Genomic DNA, 17,580 nt, shown 5'->3' on the forward strand with positions numbered 1-17,580 from the left:
TTAGCCTAACGTCGGTGGTGGGGAAACTGCTGGAGTCAGTTATCAAAGACGTGATAACAGCACATTTGGAAAGCGGTGAAATCATCGGACAAAGTCAGCATGGATTTGCGAAGGGAAAATCATGTCTGACGAATCTCATTGAATTTTTTGAGGATGTGACTAGTAGAGTGGATAGGAGAGAACCAGTGGATGTGGTATATTTGGATTTTCAAAAGGCTTTTGACAAGGTCCCACACAGGAGATTAGTGTGCAAACTTAAAGCACATGGTATTGGGGGTAAGGTATTGATGTGGATGGAGAATTGGTTAGCAGACAGGAAGCAAAGAGTGGGAATAAATGGGACCTTTTCAGAATGGCAGGCGGTGACTAGTGGGGTACCGCAAGGCTCAGTGCTGGGACCCCAGTTGTTTACAATATATATTAATGACTTGGATGAGGGAATTAAATGCAGCATCTCGAAGTTTGTGGATGACTCGAAGCTGGGTGGCAGTGTTAGCTGTGAGGAGGATGCTAAGAGGATGCAGGATGACTTGGATAGGTTGGGTGAGTGGGCAAATTCATGGCAGATGCAATTTAATGTGGATAAATGTGAAGTTATCCACTTTGGTAGCAAAAATAGGAAAACAGATTATTATCTGAATGGTGGCCGATTAGGAAAAGGGGAGGTGCAACGAGACCTGGGTGTCATTATACACCAGTCATTGAAAGTGGGCATGCAGGTACAGCAGGCGGTGAAAAAGGCGAATGGTATGCTGGCATTTATAGCGAGAGGATTTGAGTACAGGAGCAGGGAGGTACTACTGCAGTTGTACAAGGCCTTGGTGAGACCACACCTGGAGTATTGTGTGCAGATTTGGTCCCCTAATCTGAGGAAAGACATCCTTGCCATAGAGGGAGTACAAAGAAGGTTCACCAGATTGATTCCTGGGATGGCAGGACTTTCATATGAAGAAAGACTGGATGAACTGGGCTTGTACTCGTTGGAATTTAGAAGATTGAGGGGGGATCTGATTGAAACATATAAAATTCTAAAGGGATTGGACAGGCTAGATGCAGGAAGATTGTTCCCGATGTTGGGGAAGTCCAGAACAAGGAGTCACAGCTTGAGGATAAAGGGGAAGCCTTTTAGGACCGAGATTAGGAAAAACTTCTTCACTCAGAGAGTGGTGAATCTGTGGAATTCTCTGCCACAGGAAGCAGTTGAGGCCAGTACATTAGCTATATTTAAGAGGGAGTTAGATATGGCCCTTGTGGCTATGGGGATCAGGGGGTATGGAGGGAAGGCTGGGGCGGGGTTCTGAGTTGGATGATCAGCCATGATCATAATAAATGGCGGTGCAGGCTCGAAGGGCCGAATGGCCTACACCTGCACCTATTTTCTATGTTTCTATGTTTCTATGAATACACAGGAATCTTAAAGAATGAAAGAAAATTAAATGGTTTCAGAATATTTTCTTTCTGCATGGTGTAATACAGCCATAATTGCAGTTTTCAGAAACATAATGATTGATAATTGCATTACAGATTGCACCATCATTCTGAAGGATTTAAATCAATGTCCTCAGCACACCTGGATTATTTTGAACATCCTTCATGGAATTAAAATGGAATATAGTTATGATCAAATGTTGAATATTTATATAAAAAATTATTCCAAAAAGTGGGTCATAAGTTGGTTAACACATTAAAATTTGACTTGTTATCATCTAGGCTCAATGTCTGCGAATCCATGAGTCTACTGAAGGCTGGAGGCCGAGAAACGGCCTGGCCTGGGTTTAGAGGACTGTGTATGTGCATGATGAGTGGGTGGCTGGGAGAGAGGGAGGAAGAGGGCTTGATTTGCTGTTGTTCTTGGTATGTTCAGTTTTATTGTGTTCTGACAGGCATGTTACGTTGGCTTCAGAATATGTGGCAACACTTACGGGTTGTCTCCAGCACGTCCTTGGGTGTGTTGGTTGTTAACACAAATGACAAACTTCACTGTATATTTTGATCTACATGTGATAAATAAATCTAAATCTGGAGCTGATGGAAACCAAAGGAATCACTTCTAATCAGAATATGAATTAGAAGCAGAAACAGACCATTTGGCTCTTCATGTACGTTCTGCCATTCAATAACATCCAGTTCTGAGGTAAAAGAACAGCTCTCTTTCCTCAAATTAACTTTATATGCCTTGAATCCCTTCACATGAAAACACAACAATCTCTATGAAAATAGCAACTGAGACTCCAAAACCCTCATGAGCTCAGAAGTCCAAAGATTCATTAGACATTGGGTGAACCAATTTCTTCTCATCTCAGTTATGAATTGTCCAATCTTTATTTTTAAATGTTAACTGCCAATTATAAAAACTTTGTAGCCAGTGGAAACATCCCCCTGCATCTGCCCTATCAAGAACTTTGTAGATTTCAATCAGTTTGTCTTTATTGCATTCAATCTATTAGAAGTGGATCCTTATTGTGTTTTTGGATAACCAGATCTGTAGATAAGGTCCCAGGTGTAATCAGACCAGGACCAATAATAGTGTAACACTCAGCTATATCGGCTCGTATTTATCTGGGGGAAACCCCGTTCTCCACCCAACCTTGTCTCCCAGTTGCGTTGGTTGCTGTGCAATGCCACCTGATTCGGCCTCAAACATCAATCATCAGCCAGCACACAGTGTACATTTCACAGATTACACTTTATAAATCTTACTAAGACTATGGGATTAATAGAGATACAATATAAAAGGAAAAGAAAAAGGCGCCAGACTTATCCAAGTTCATGTTCTTCGTGCACATAGTTGGAGCTCAAATACCCCGGACCATCTTTCTTCACCCTGCGATCCACTCCGACCCCCTCGACTCACAGCTCGGGAACCACCCAAAGTGATCAACCAGAGCGCTCCCAGCGTGCCCATCGTACTCCCGGTCTCTCCTCCAAAAGCCCACCAAAAACGCCGTTTCCCAGCCACATGAGACAGAATATTACCCCAAAAAAGAATAACGTGGACACCCATTGGTTCATTTGTCCTCTTATCAATAAGATAACCCAAACAAACTGCAGTGAGAGAACCTTCTCATCATTTAACATAACAAAGAAGCCATTTTGATTAACATACGCAGTAACATAAAAGAAGAAACTCCTTACAATAGAATGGCAGTGTGCTGTCTCTATTCTTATACCCAAACTCTATTGCAATTAAGGCCAACATACTATTGGCTTTCTCAAATTACTTGCTGTACCTGCATGCTAACTTGCAATGTTTCTGTACAAAGACTCAAGTCATTATAACAATAAACCCCTTCAATCACTTATCATTTATAATAAGTCTAACTTGCTCTTTTTTTTTAACCAAATTAGATAACCTCACAGTTTTCCACATTAACTTCAATGTTGCCCATCTGTAAGTTCCTGAGGTCCTTGTGTATCCTTCCACAACAAATAACAGATCATATTTGCATCATCAGTGTGATGGATATTCACTGTCCTAGGACTATTGTTCATGTTTGCAAATGTCAGATTACTACACACAGCAGCTGCCACTTGTAAGATTCAAACTGTTCTAAGTAAATTTTCAACTTCTATTCGTAAATGGAATTCAGTCTTCAGTTCCTAAAATGTAAATGGCAAGTGGTAATCAGCTTAAAGTTAAACAGCACTCTCTTCTGAGCAGCTTTGGAAACAAGTTCTGTAGATAGTAGGCATTCTGTCTCTGAGAAATAAGATTCAGCTCATTACACCTGCTTTATTACTGCTCAGAGTAGCAATATAAGAAATAGGTTGTTTAATTTGGGTTATCTCAAACTGACAAGCTGACTAAGTTGCTTAGTTCAAGGAAGCATGCAGATCGGATGGATAAAATCATCATTTAGGGTATTAAATAACATGTGTTTATAATTTGGAGTTTTATGGAAGTTAGCTTCACAGCATTGATTGTGAGATACCTGAGGTCTACGTCTTCAAAAGATGCTTGTAGTCCATTTGCGCTAAAAGAGTATTTGAAGAAATATCACATTCACCTGAAGTCACCCAAGTAGTAGGAAGAGGGCATAAATGTAGAGAGCAGTTCAGGCTTATTAGGAATGGGGAAAGAAACCATGAAGGAAACAAAGGGTGAATTAGAGAGCATTCCTCTGACTTTATTTCTGCAACAGATGACTCATTCATCTGCAACTTACGACTATGAGTATGTCATTTTAGTCAATAGATTGTACTTGTGTTTTGGATTTCCTTCATCCTTTATGTTTTATAAATGGTTTGTGATTTGGAATTGTTTAAGATAGAAATCCTCTATAAGTTTTAAATGTGTTTTAAGAGTATTGTTAGTTGTAAACTAGTCTTTAAAGATTGGGTGGTTACTGTATAATCTCCCTTTGGTGAGATTACTCGTAGTTATTTATATCTGATAGAGCTTAATTTGAGTTAAGAATATCATGGTCATCACACCCAATAAATTCACAAAAGCAAATCTGGATATATTAGTCTTTCACACAATTTGAAAAAAATTGTGAACAGTTGAGATCCTAGCACCAATTCATTGATCAACAACCATTATCACAGCCTTCCATCTAAAATTGCTCACTTAGACCAATTTGCTTTTCAGTTTGATAACCAATCCTCATTTCATCCCTGTTCACTACCTTCAATTACATGCAAGCTAATTTTACTAAATAATCTCTAAACTGATCCCCTTTGCCGACACGATTCATATCCTTTCATACCCTGCATAATCATGTGTCTAACAGCCTTGCGGACACTACTATTATATCTGTTTCTATGACCTCACCCCACCCCCCCACCCCCCACCCCCAGGCACCTACCACTCTTTGTGTAAAGAAAACACTCCTTTAAACTTCCCCTCTCACTGGAAACGCATTCTATCTGGTATTTCTACCATAGGAAAAAAAAGATTCTGACTGTCTATCCCATCTATGTCTCTCATAATTTTGTAATCATCTATCAGATGTCAAAATTTCTGGTCAAGGTGTTGTCAAGCTGCAATGTTATATGATAGCACTGAAACAGGCCTTTCAGTCCAACTGAACTATGCTGTCAAAAATCCTTCTGTTCTGAGATTATTCCCTCTAGTCCCATGTTCATTGATATATTGGCTCACACCTAGCTTTTTTTAGGTTTATAGGGTTAGTTTTGGAGGAAGCATGGGAAGCTAGGGGTCAGGTTAGAGTTTAGGGACAGGATAAGCGGAAGTTAAAGGTCAGGGACTGTAAGAGAAGAATCTGAGCAGGAGTTATTGGGAATGCAGGTCAGAGTGCTCCGTAGTCGAACGTCAGCGATCCCAGAAGTCAGGAGTCAGGTCAACAGGCATTGAGGAGACCAGTGGTCCTTGGTTCTGGGTCGGGGGTTCATACAGGCAGTGAGTCCCAGGTACAGGCAGGAGTCGTGAGGACCTGTGAGCAACACCCCCCCCCCACCCCCCCACCGAGAGCACTGGAGTCAGTGATCCCTATGAGTCGGGAGTCAAAGCCTGAAGGTCAAACTGGTGGTAAGCGAGTTTTGGCGTCGATAGCTAGAAGGCAGTGTGGTCTGGAGGGCAAAGGTGAAGGTCAAAGTCCAGGGTATGGCAAGTCTTGATGTAGAAGGCTGAAGGTAGATGCCTGAAGGGTTCAAAGGTTTGGGTAAATGGAGTCAGAACTGGGGTCTGTGTGCATCTAGAAATTGAGGTCCAAAGGTCAAACTTGTGTTCGGCATGTCCTGGGGTTTAGGCTCGAAGATCAAACCAATAATCAGTGACATCTGAGATGAAGTCCAAAGTTGGAGTCCTGATGTTTGTAAGTTTGGGAGTCCAGGCCAAGATTGGAGACCTGGAGGCGGCCTGTCTGTGTGAGTGGGAAAGGGGTTTGTTTTGATGCTACTGTTGTTGTTGTTGTTGTTGTTGCTTCTTGTCCTCCTCTGCTGAACATTGTGGGCATGCTAAGGTGGCGCCAGAATTTATGGCGACCCTTGCAGACTGGCCCAGCAGACCATTTCTAAATCTGAAAATCCCCCCCAGCGTCCAGCGCTCTAGAGAAAACAGCCCAAGTTTTCCAACTCTCCTGATAGCTAATTCTTTCTATCCAGGCAGCATCCTGGTAAACACCTTCTGCATTCTTTCCAAACCCTCTACACACTTACTGTATTGGGGCAACCAGAACTGCACCTAATTGTCCAAGTGCAACCCAACCAATGTTTTACACATATGTAGCATTACCTCCTGACTATTATACTCTAGGCCCCTAGCAATGAAGACAAGCTGGCCATGTACCTTCTTTACCATTCTTTCCTACATGCGTTTCTACTTTCAGAGAGGTATGGACCTGGACCACAAGATCATCAATGCTGTTAAGGTTCCTGCCATAATCTGTATATTTTCCCCTCACTTTGACCAGCCAAAGTGCTGCTGCTTATATTTGCTCAGGTTAACCTCCATCTGGCCTTACTCCACCCAGATGTGTAACTGAACTATAACCTTCTGTATCATTTAACAACCTTCTTCATTGTCCACAACTCCACCCTGTTTACCAAATCAATTTCTAAATGCCCTGCCACCTGAAATCTTAATAAAATATTTCAGCATTTTCATAACTCTTATGTCAAGCTAATTGATTTATTGCATCTTGTTTGCTCTCTTCCTCATTTCTTTTATAGCGTGCTTAGATTTGCTACCTTCTATTCTTTGGGAGCCACAGTAAAAACCTATGGAATTTTGGAAGGTGGTAACCAATGCATCCACTCTCTCCAAAGCCAACTCTTCAAAACCCTGAGACGTGGCTCATCAAGCCTTTTCACGGAAAACAGTGGTAAAACATTCTTTCTCGTCCTGTACTTGAAGCTAGTTTCAAAGGAAAAATGTAAAGGCTCAGGTAACCAACCCTTCTATAAAGAATGAAATTTAGACCTCCTATGAGGATAGGACAATGACAGGAGCAGCTAAAATGCTAAAAAGAAAATTCATGAAAGTATTACTAAAATAGTTGTGCAGTGATGTATAAACATAAATGGAGGATTTAGAAAATAGCCTGAAGTCAGGCAAGATACTTGTGCAATGTAGCATTTTTCTAACATAGTTTCATTACACATAAATAAGCTTTATCTATGAAATAAACTTAATATATCTTGATCTTTAAAGTTCACCTCAATGAGCACAAAGTCAGATTAATTATTTAAATCAAACTTTGATTTATCTAGTGTTTTTCTGGATCCAGGGTAGCTTGATGGAGTGGACACTAATATTTGGACCAGACTTTAAATGCGGCAGTGTGAGTCATTGCTCAAAGGAGGTAAATGCAGAAACTACAGAAAAGCAGACTGACACCACTGAACACAGAAAATAGCAAGGCAGCACCAAATTCTGAACCTCTAGACCTTTTCTGAGATATTCTAAAGGATCTAGGATTATACTATTTAGCAAAATGAAGAGTGAAATTTGAAAATATACAAAAATTAAGAGTGGTGATGAAATAGGATGGAATGAACGATTTGAACAATCTGGGCAGTTGATTTCGGTTTAAGGAGCTATTAATTGAGCAAATTGTTTTGAGGGTTCTCTCTGCACACGCTCTTATCTACTAATAAAGTAATTGTTTGGAAAACATTAAATTCTCTAAACGTGGAACCGGATAGATTTTTCAATGTGGAGAGAGATTTTGTGCTAATTTCTGATTAGATGCACTAATGGATAATAAACTATAGAGAAGTCAGTCTACAGTGTTAATGAACTATTTAAATGCAAAACAGAATCGAACTATTTCTCAGCTAGGTTCTGGGTTCTTTTCTGTCATACTGCCCAGAAGTTAAGATATTAGGAATTATGTGACATGATATTAAAATTATGTCACATGGGACTTAAGTTTGTATGAGCCCAGTTTGATCCCACAGCCCTCTCACCTCACTGTAATGGCTTATTTCTTTAAAAAACTGAGGGGTTCTGCTTTTTTGTTTTTATTTCATCTCCAGTTAATACAAATCATCCTTAGAATATATATCACCTTTCCTTGTCCTGACAGGATAGCAATCTGATCCTAATTTCGAATGCAATGAAATCTAAACAACATTCTTTTACTTACAGTACATTATGACATTTCATGGAGCTGGAAGCATGGCTCCATGAAATCTATGCATGTACAAAATAAGCTTCCCAGCAACAAATAAGGGAAAATTTGGACCATGAATTTCTTTTTCATGAGATGAGTTAATAATTTAAAGATCTGCATTGAAGTGAATTTCGGTACATTCCAGGTTAAAGTACTTGATATTTAAATTATATCTTTAAATATATTACAGATTCGTCTGACGGTTCTCAAATATTTTATAGCTACCTGTACAGTTGCAATGTTATGATTTGACTGAACTGCAAATCACATGAAAACTTATTAAAATCTGTCTGAAAGATTGAACAGAACAAGAGACACATTTACATTAATAATAGAGCAGAAAACCCACAGAAACAAAATGTTTATTTTCAAATGATTCAAAAATCCCAATTTTGACATTATAGAAAAGCATTTTGCAACTAGAAAATTAGCATGAACAACATTTAATATGGACATGTTATCTGAACCATTCTCTCCAATATTTTAATTTATATTGCAATTGTTAATAAAAGTGGCACATAAATGAAATTATAAATGGTTAAGGTTCTAAACTGCTTTGAAAGAACAAACAACTTTTATGCATTCCCAGCTCAGACAACAACCTCCAGTTTTACAATATTAAGTTTTTGTGTCCTTGCAGGACAAAAAACATCAAGGCCGAAGAAGGCAGTAAAGATGACACCAATCATGCAGTAATGAAGAAAGACAATCAAGCTGTGAATGAAAATTAAGAGTAAACAGGAGAAACTGGATGATATGATTTTTGAATTTCAGGTCATGGTTACTGGTAGCAGGCATACTAAATTGCAGTCATAGGTGATTGTGGACAATTAAAACCCTGCTGAAGTGGAAATGTTCTTACAGCCTCAACAATGGCAGGTTCCAGTATGCGAGTGGAGTTGCATGCAGGTTCAGCTAAATGTGATAAATGGGTGAGAGATTGCTACTGTCAGAGGAAGCAATGCGATTCTCTCGATGTGACACCAAGAAACGGCTGACTGCAGCTCCCACAGTGAGGCTAAAGGACCAGGCAATCCTGGCCGCAGAAATAAACTGGCACTGGTATTAGATCGTAATGGTTTATTATTGTCACATGTACCAAGAGATAGTGAAAAGTTTTGTCTTGTGCACTGGTCATATGGATCAAATCACTACACAGTGCATTTGGACAATATCCCCATAAATCTTTTCTATCTATGTACCTGACTAAAAGTCTTTTAAATTGTACCGTCCTTTACAGCTTCCTCTGGCAGCTGGTTCCACGTACGTTTCCTCCCAGGTTCCTTTTAAATCGTTTCCCTCCCACCTTAAACCAAAGAAAGAAGCTTGCTTGGTTTGTACCCTATAGGTTGAATGAACTCAGCCTTTTCTCCTTGCAGCGACAGAGGATGAGAGGTGACCTGATAGAGGTGTACAAGATAATGAGATCGTGTGGATAGTCAGAGGCTTTTTCCCTGGGCTGAAATGACTAGCACGAGAGGGCACAGTTTTAAGGTGCTTAGAAGAAGGTACAGAGGAGATGTCAGGGGTAAGTTTTTTTATGCAGAGAGTGGTGAGTGTGTGGAATGGGCTGCCAGCGACTGTGGTGGAGGCGGATACGATCCGGTCTTTTAAGAGTCTCCTGGATAGGTACATGGAGCTTCGAAAAATAGAGGGCTATGGGTAAGCCTAGGTAGTTCTAAGGTAAGGATATGTTTGGCACAGCTTTGTGGGCTGCAGGGCCTGTATTGTGCTGTAGGTTTTCTATGTTTCTATGTCTTTCCATCCTTGGTGCATATGGCTTATGTATCACATTCCGAATGTTAACAGATTAGATATGGCAAAGTTATTTCCCATGTTAGGGAGTCTAGGACAAGAGGGCACGACTTCAGGATTGAAGGACATCCATTTAGAACAGAGATGTGGAGAAATTACTTTAGTCAGAGGGTGGTAAATCTGTGGAATTTGTTATCATGAGTGGCTGTGGAGGGCAAGTCATTGTGTGCATTTAAGGCAGAGATAGATAGGTTCTTGATTAGCCAGGGCATCAAAGGGTATGGGGAGAAGGCAGGGGAGTAGGGATGACTGGAAGATTTGGATCAGGCTATGATTGAATGGTGGAGCAGACTCAATGGTCCGAATGGCCTACTTCTGCTCCTATATCTTATGGTCTTATAGGATGCACTGCATTTACATGCCTCAGCTACCTGGACAGAATCAGAGCGACTTGGATGTCAGCAATTAGAAAGGAAAATGATCTCAAACGAGAGAAAATCTGCAGATACTGGAAATCCGAGCAACGCCCACAGACCTGCCGAAGGGTTTCGACCCGAGATGTCGACTGTACTCTTTTCCTAGAAGCTGCCTGGCCTGCTGAGTTCCCTCAGCATTTCGTGTGTGTTCCAGGCAAATGATCTGCTGGTGCTGCTTGACTGTAGGTGAATTGGAGTACAAAATAAACCACAATTGGTATATTGTCTGCAGGGCAGCTAGCGCATTGGAGCAATGCTACCTCGAGGTTTTGCTCACATCTGCAGAACGTTCTGATTTGAAGGTCATCTTCATCAATGCCCTGAAGCTCTTATCTAACAGCACTGAGGAGAACCTCAGGAGGAAGGGTCTGCAAAGGTCCATGGTAGCTCACCATCACTTTCCTGTGGCTAATTGAAACGGACAACAAATACCATTGATATAGTCATCCTGTAAATAAATTATTGCTACTTGTTGCCTGATAGATGCAGTGAATATTGATTCTTTACAGATTTCAACAGGGCTTTGAACAGACTTCTGAAAAATAAGCTGACAGTAGCACATGGCTTATAAATGGTCCAATGCTTGTCTGAAAATCCATTTTTGTTATAGAATAGAAATTGCATTCCAACTTTTATACGTGCTTTTTTTAAAGAAAGGGGATGTGGTAAGACAAGTGTTTATTGCCCATCACTAATTCCTTGAGTAGGTAGGGCAAGTTGCTACATAAAGTTGAGAGGAATATTGGGAGTGGGATCAGCAGGTGTAGGGGTTTTGGGGTGACAGTGCAATGCAGAGTTGAAGGTGCAGTGTTGCTCAAGGGTGAAGGTAGATAATTCACTCAGTCTTGCAGCTTAACTGGCCTGGCATTTTGCCATATTGTTTCAGGAGTACCTAGCAGTGGTCACTCTCATCCAACATTTTACACGTTTTCCTAGAATTGTCTGAAAGGAACAAGGTCAGGCAAACTACATTATCCCTCATACCTCAGTCAGAAATTGCAGCAGGGTTGAAAAGTACTCAGTGCTCAGTAGTAAAAATGTCAAGTTTGTCGACTGATGCAAAATGACCGGAATATGGTTATTAGCATGTCTCGGTCCGGAAGCAAGAGACTTTTACACTGCATGTTGCTGAAAAGAAAGAATTGCCAGTCGTTGAACTGGCAGATATATGGGTTGGATGTTTTGTGGAAGTAATGGTATCAATCCAGCTAGAGGCTTTGGAAAGGCAGACTGAAGCGACAGGAACAGTGCAGTGCACCGGGATACGATGCAGCTTTGTAGCAATGATCTACAATCTACTCAGTTCCCAATCTCAGTTGTACTACTGTGAGCAGACATCAGGAAAATCAAAGATATCTTCTAGAGAGGTGAGAAAATTGATTCATTGCTTAGCTGTTTTTTCATACTCCCTACAGGGTGGCTCAGATTAATAAAGCCTGTTCCAGGTTTGCAGCTATCTGATCTCTCGGCACTAAGCACTGCAGGACACGTGTAGAAGCGAACGAACATAAAAACACACAATCAAAAGTGAATAACACAGTACGTTTACCAATATCAATCAGATGGTGAAACCTTTCTACATACTGATCCTGATCATAAATATTATATATGAACCTTAAGATTTCAATCATCTATGAAGCTCTATTAAGTAATGACAGCAAAAATGAGTTTGCATGTTCTTTTGCTACTCCCTTTAAGAGTGATTAGCATTTCACATTATTGTGGATAATTCATTGATGAAACTGAAGAGCTGACTCAGACCTTGTGAGTGGGTTCACCTTCCATTTACCGTTATAGATGGCTCTTACCTGGAGCAAAGGTTCCAAGCACAATCGATTCCTGAGAACCCAGCACGAGCTGATTTGTGAGACTCATTTCGAGGCAGGAGCCTTTCCTGAGTAACACAGTCAGTCTCCGCCTCTGGATTTTGTTAGGGAGATATTTAAACTCTGCTCTGGATTTACTTACTTTCAAAGCTATCAGGAAGATTGAATGCAAGTCTGCATCTCCCACAAACATCCAAAAGAATTGAACTTCAAAAAAAATACAAGCAAAGCATTTTAAATTCTTAAGTTTTAAAAATGAATTTGCAAAGGTACCAGCAAACAGAAGAATAAAATGTATTTAGGTAGATTCAGCGAAATCCATAGAAAAAGAGTTTGCCCTGTGCTGATGTTTCTATGTATAGCTGTTCCATTCAATGCAGATGCTGGACTTATGCCAGGTTAATCTTGGGAAGGCTCACTGTACTCACTGCCCGGCCTGCATTGTACAATTGCAGATGTTCATACTTCCCTACTGGAATCAACAAGGAGTCCACTAGTGGAGCACAATTATTCTCGAATTGACAATCAGCTGAGCAAAATTATCAAAAGTCCACCTTTGCTCATGCCTCAAAGTTTTGTTCTACTGGTAAAAGCCAGCAAGATTAATACATCTCCAGTGGCAATTTGCACACACACAGGCAAGAAATGTTTTAGTCCAAGTGAGGAAGGCCGAAGGATCAATAATATACTGATGTGATTCAATCCACATTTAATATTTTGATCACATCTTTGTAATTTCAACACTTTATTGTCCACATTTATAATATCCATTCTCTCATGCCTCCACCAGGAGTTGAACGTCATTACATCTGCTTTGCCTTGGTGGCCTCCATTATAAATGTAGCTACAAGAACGGAAAGCAGAAACTATAGGCAAGAATGAAACACTAGCAGGCATAATTTCCAATGTAATATGTAGATTTCCGTTGTAGATGTTCAGGCACTGGCTTTCAAGCTGGTCGGAAATCAGTCAGATCTTTTCATCTGAAGTTATTCTCACATAAAATGTCTTTAAGTGTATGAGATTATTGAACTGAAAATCAAATTTCAGAATATAATCTAGTTAACTGATGCATTTTTTGCATAATTTCCAGTATCACAAAGAAATCAGCAGATGTGAAACTACTAGCACAAATGGCCTCAATGGACAAGCATTTGGAGACATCTAAACACTTACAGTGAAAGAACTGTTTCTAAGAAATTACTGTTACGGGAACTTTATAATATCTATGCCTATCCACATGAAACTTGCACATACCCGACATATCGTGTACGCTGTTTGGGACTCGCTTTAGTGCTGGCTTCAGTGGCTTCTGTAATCCACTTCGAGCTGGAGAAAATGATGATTCCTCAGTTCCAGCCTTTGGAGAAACAATAGTGTGTTCAGAGAAGCACTAGTCATTGCAGTATCATCAGAAACAACAACTCCGTAGACCATAAGACATAGGAGCAGAATTAGAACATTTGGCCCATCGAGTCTTATCCGCTATTCTATCATGGCTGATATATTATCCCCCTCAAACCTATTCTCCTGCCTTTTCCCTATAAGCTTTGATACCCTGACTAATCAAGAAACTATCAACCTCTGCTTTAAATATACCCAGTGACTTTGTCTCCACAGGCGTCTGCAGCAATGAATTCCACAGATTCACCACCCTCTGGCTAAAGAAATTCCTCCTCATCACTGTTCTTAAGAGATGTCCTTTTATTCTAAGGCCGTGCCCTCAGGTCCTGGACTTCTCCCACTATATAAATTCCTGTATGTAACCTTGTACCCAAAAAAATCCTCATCTTCACAGATAATGCTGCAGCAACATCTATAAATTAGTTTGAAGATTGCAAGCCAGTTCCTGTTTTTATTTTAAAAGGAGTTTTATCGGTCAAAGCTAGAACGTAATGGCACTGTCCTTCATGTAATTACACATTCATTGGCAAAGGAATGCTTTAAGCAATTATATCTCCCATGATCTGTTTGAATTTAGTCTAAAATACCCATGTACTGAGGCTGATGAAACCCATGGGTTTGCAGTTAAGTCTTGAATGAATTGGAAGCCTGCTCTATTGAGAGGATAGTAGCACTAATGTCATCATGACTGGACTTCAAGAAAAGATTTCCTTCCTGGGCCGGCTGGTGGCGCAATGACATCGGCGCCAGACCCAGAAGTGGAGGTTTCCGGGTTCGAATCCAGTCGGGTCCGCTCCCGAGTACGCTTTCCATCCGTGCCGGGTTGACTGTTGAGATCGCAACTCGACCTCGTAAAAATAAAGGGGAAAATACTGCAAAAATGTCTGTGTGAAGACTGGCGCACCACACAGTCTCTCTCTTGCTCCGCGCCTTGTAAAAGCCATGAAAAATATATCACGGACACACACGGACACGCAGACGCAAAGACTCGCACGCACACAGGCACACGCCAAAAAAAAAGATTTCCTGGTCAACAAAACAACTTTTCCCCTTGGATGTAGGATGCGATTCACAAACTTTAAAATTCAAGTTTCAAAGTGAATTTATTATGCAAGTATTTATACGTTACCATAAACTACCCTGAGATTCATTTTCTTGCAGGAACATAAAGAAATACAACACAATTTATGAAAAGCTATATAAACAAAAATGATAAATGGCCAATGTGCAAATGAAGACAATTTGTACAAATAAAAACAATACTGAGAACATGAGTTTACCATCCCTTTAAACATTGATCTTGTTGCTTGATAGAATTTTATTGACGTTTGACTGAACTGATAACACTAGTCAGCTAAATAAACAGTAGAACTGACTTAAAATATTGTTCATTTCACAAATAAATTCCCCAGTCTGAAAGTCAGCAATGAAAATGGTACACATTGCTCTTCAGTTCAATTAAAATTTTTGACTACAAGTCATAGTCATACTTTATTGATCCCAGGGGGAAATTGGTTTTCGTTACAGTTGCACCATAAATAATAAATAATCATAGAACCATAAATAGTTAAATAGTAATATGTAAATTATGAAATAAGTCCAGGACCAGCCTATTGGCACAGGGTGTCTGACCCTCCGAGGGAGGAGTTGTAAAGTTTGATGGCTACGGGCAGGAATGACTTCCTATGACGCTCTGCGTTTCATCTCGGTGGAATGAGTCTCTGGCTGAATGTACTCCTGTGCCCACCCAGTGCACTATATAGTGGATGGGAGACATTGACCAAGATGGCATGCAACTTAGACAGCATCCTCTTTTCAGACACCACCGTGACAGAGTCCAGTTCCATCCCCACAACATCACTGGCCTTACGAATAAGTTTGTTGATTCTGTTGGTGAGAAAATGCTGGATTTTCTAATATCAATTTATGGACAGTGCAGGTGAGCAGAGACTTACAATGCAGAGTCAATGTTCTATTGTTGAGATTTACCTACATTTATCACATCATGTTATTGTGAACAGTTTTGGGCTCCTCATCTAAAAAAAAGATGTGCTGGCACTGAAGAGGGGTCACAGGGGGTTAACAAGGATGATTACCAGAATGAAATGGTTATCATATGAGGAACATGTGATGGCTTTGGGCCTGTACTCGCTGGAATTTAGAAGTGTCGGGGGGGGAGATCTCACTGAAACCTTTCGAATGTTGAAAGACCTAGACAGAGTAGATGTGGAAGGGACATTTCTCATAGCGGAGGAGTGTAGAACAAGTGGGCACAGCCTCAGGATAGAGGGGCGTCCATTTAAAACAGAGATGCGGAGAAATTTCTACAGCCAGAGGGTGGTGAATTTGTGGAATTTGTTACCACATGCAGCTGTGGAAGGCAGGTCGCTGGATGTATTTAAGGTGGAGATTGATAGGCTTTTGATTGGCCATGGCATCAAAGGTTACAGGGAGAAGGTCAGGGAGTGGGGGTGAGGAGGGGAAAAACGGATCAGCCATGAGTGAATGGTGGAGCAGACTCAATAGGCCAACTGGCCTAATTCTGCTCCTATGTTTTATGGTCTAATATTTTCCAAGACAGGCACTCTGACCTTTACTTCTTCTGACCTACCTATTACTTCCCCTTGGATCCCCTCCTCTTTCCCTTTCTCCTGTAGTCCATTCCCCTCTCCTATCACATTCTTCCTTTTCCAACCTTTGACCTTTCCCATCCACCTGGCTTCACCTATCACCTTCCAGCTAGCCTCTCTCACCTTCCCCCATCTTTTTATTCTGGACTCTTCCCCCTTCCTTCTCAGACCTATAGAAGGTCTTGACCCTAAATATCCACTGTTCATTCTTTTCCATAGACGCTGCCTGACCCACTGAATTCCTCCAGCATCTTGTGTGTGTTGCTTCATCTGAGTATCACCCACTTAACATACTAGGTCTCCACAGCATCCCATCCATCCGCCAACTGGTTCCATCAGCCCTTCCTTAACTTGTTCTACTTATCACCTGCCTTACTCATCAGATTCCAGCATCTGCACTTATTACCATCTAATCACTGCTTTTACCTCTGCCTCCACTGTCCTCTCATCCTCCACCCCCCCCAAAAAAATGGGTGACCCATTTTTCTCCCTCCTCATCTGGTTCTACCTAGTACCCACCATCTTCTGACCCCCAAATCCACCCTTCCCCATACCTGACTCCATCTGCCCTTCATCCCCTTCCACACCCCTCCCCCTCACCTTTTTATACTGGCCATTTCCCTTCCACACTCTCTCCAAGGCTAATGAAGGGCCTTGACTTGAAACCTTTGCCTCCACAGATGCTGCCTGACCTGCTGAGTTTCTCCCGCAGTTTACTTCTTGCTCTAAATTCCCACATCTCTCGACTCTTGTGTCTCTATTTCAAGTAAATTTTTTTCTTTAAAAATTATAAAATGAAGTAATTCTGAGAATGCTGAGATTATGCAAGCTGCAATAGAGAAAGAAATGTCAATTTAACTTGCTTTTGAATCTTATCTATTCCTTGTAAACATGAGACTATTCTTATCATCTTTACAAAGAGAGTTCAAAGACATGGAATCTTCCTCCCTGAAGCAGTGAACAAAAGCCTTTTTCAAATGCTAGCGTTTTCAAAGCAGAGAGCATAGATTGCAATTAATGCTTATGCAACAGAAAAATTAACATGGATAATGTATGGACATTTTGCTTCCAAACAGTGGAAAAGCTTGGGCGTCAAACTGCAGCAAATATATTAAGTTCAAAGGATTTGGAAGATCGCTGATAAAAGGCACATTTGTCCTGTTCCTGATTCATTGTCTCAAAAACTTGAGAATTTCAGGATACAAAAAAATGCCAAACAATGTAGAAAAGACTCTCCTTGAAGACTTGATCACTGAGAAAAGTCCCTGACGAAGGGTCTCGGCCCGAAACGTCAACCATACCTCTTCCTGGAGATGCTGCCTGGCCTGCTGCGTTCACCAGCAACTTTGATGTGTGTCGCTGAGAAAATGAGGTTTAAAAGGAGCACAATAGACAGAGACCCCAAATAATA

General features: G+C 40.8%; 1 protein-coding gene across 5 annotated transcripts in view; it reads right to left on the minus strand.

Annotated features, from left to right (window-relative positions):
* The window catches only part of LOC140196298 (chloride channel protein 2-like), a 558,437-nt gene that overhangs the window by 79,002 nt on the left and 461,855 nt on the right, over positions 1-17,580 (minus strand). For all 5 annotated transcript variants that reach the window (XM_072255256.1, XM_072255259.1, XM_072255257.1 and 2 more), the window contains one exon: positions 13,393-13,495. In XM_072255256.1, coding sequence (XP_072111357.1) covers positions 13,393-13,495 — 103 coding nt within the window. The remainder of the gene's footprint in view (positions 1-13,392; positions 13,496-17,580) is intronic.

The sequence above is a fragment of the Mobula birostris genome, chromosome 4 (genome assembly GCF_030028105.1).
Source record: "Mobula birostris isolate sMobBir1 chromosome 4, sMobBir1.hap1, whole genome shotgun sequence".
Taxonomy (NCBI): Eukaryota; Metazoa; Chordata; class Chondrichthyes; order Myliobatiformes; family Myliobatidae; genus Mobula; species Mobula birostris.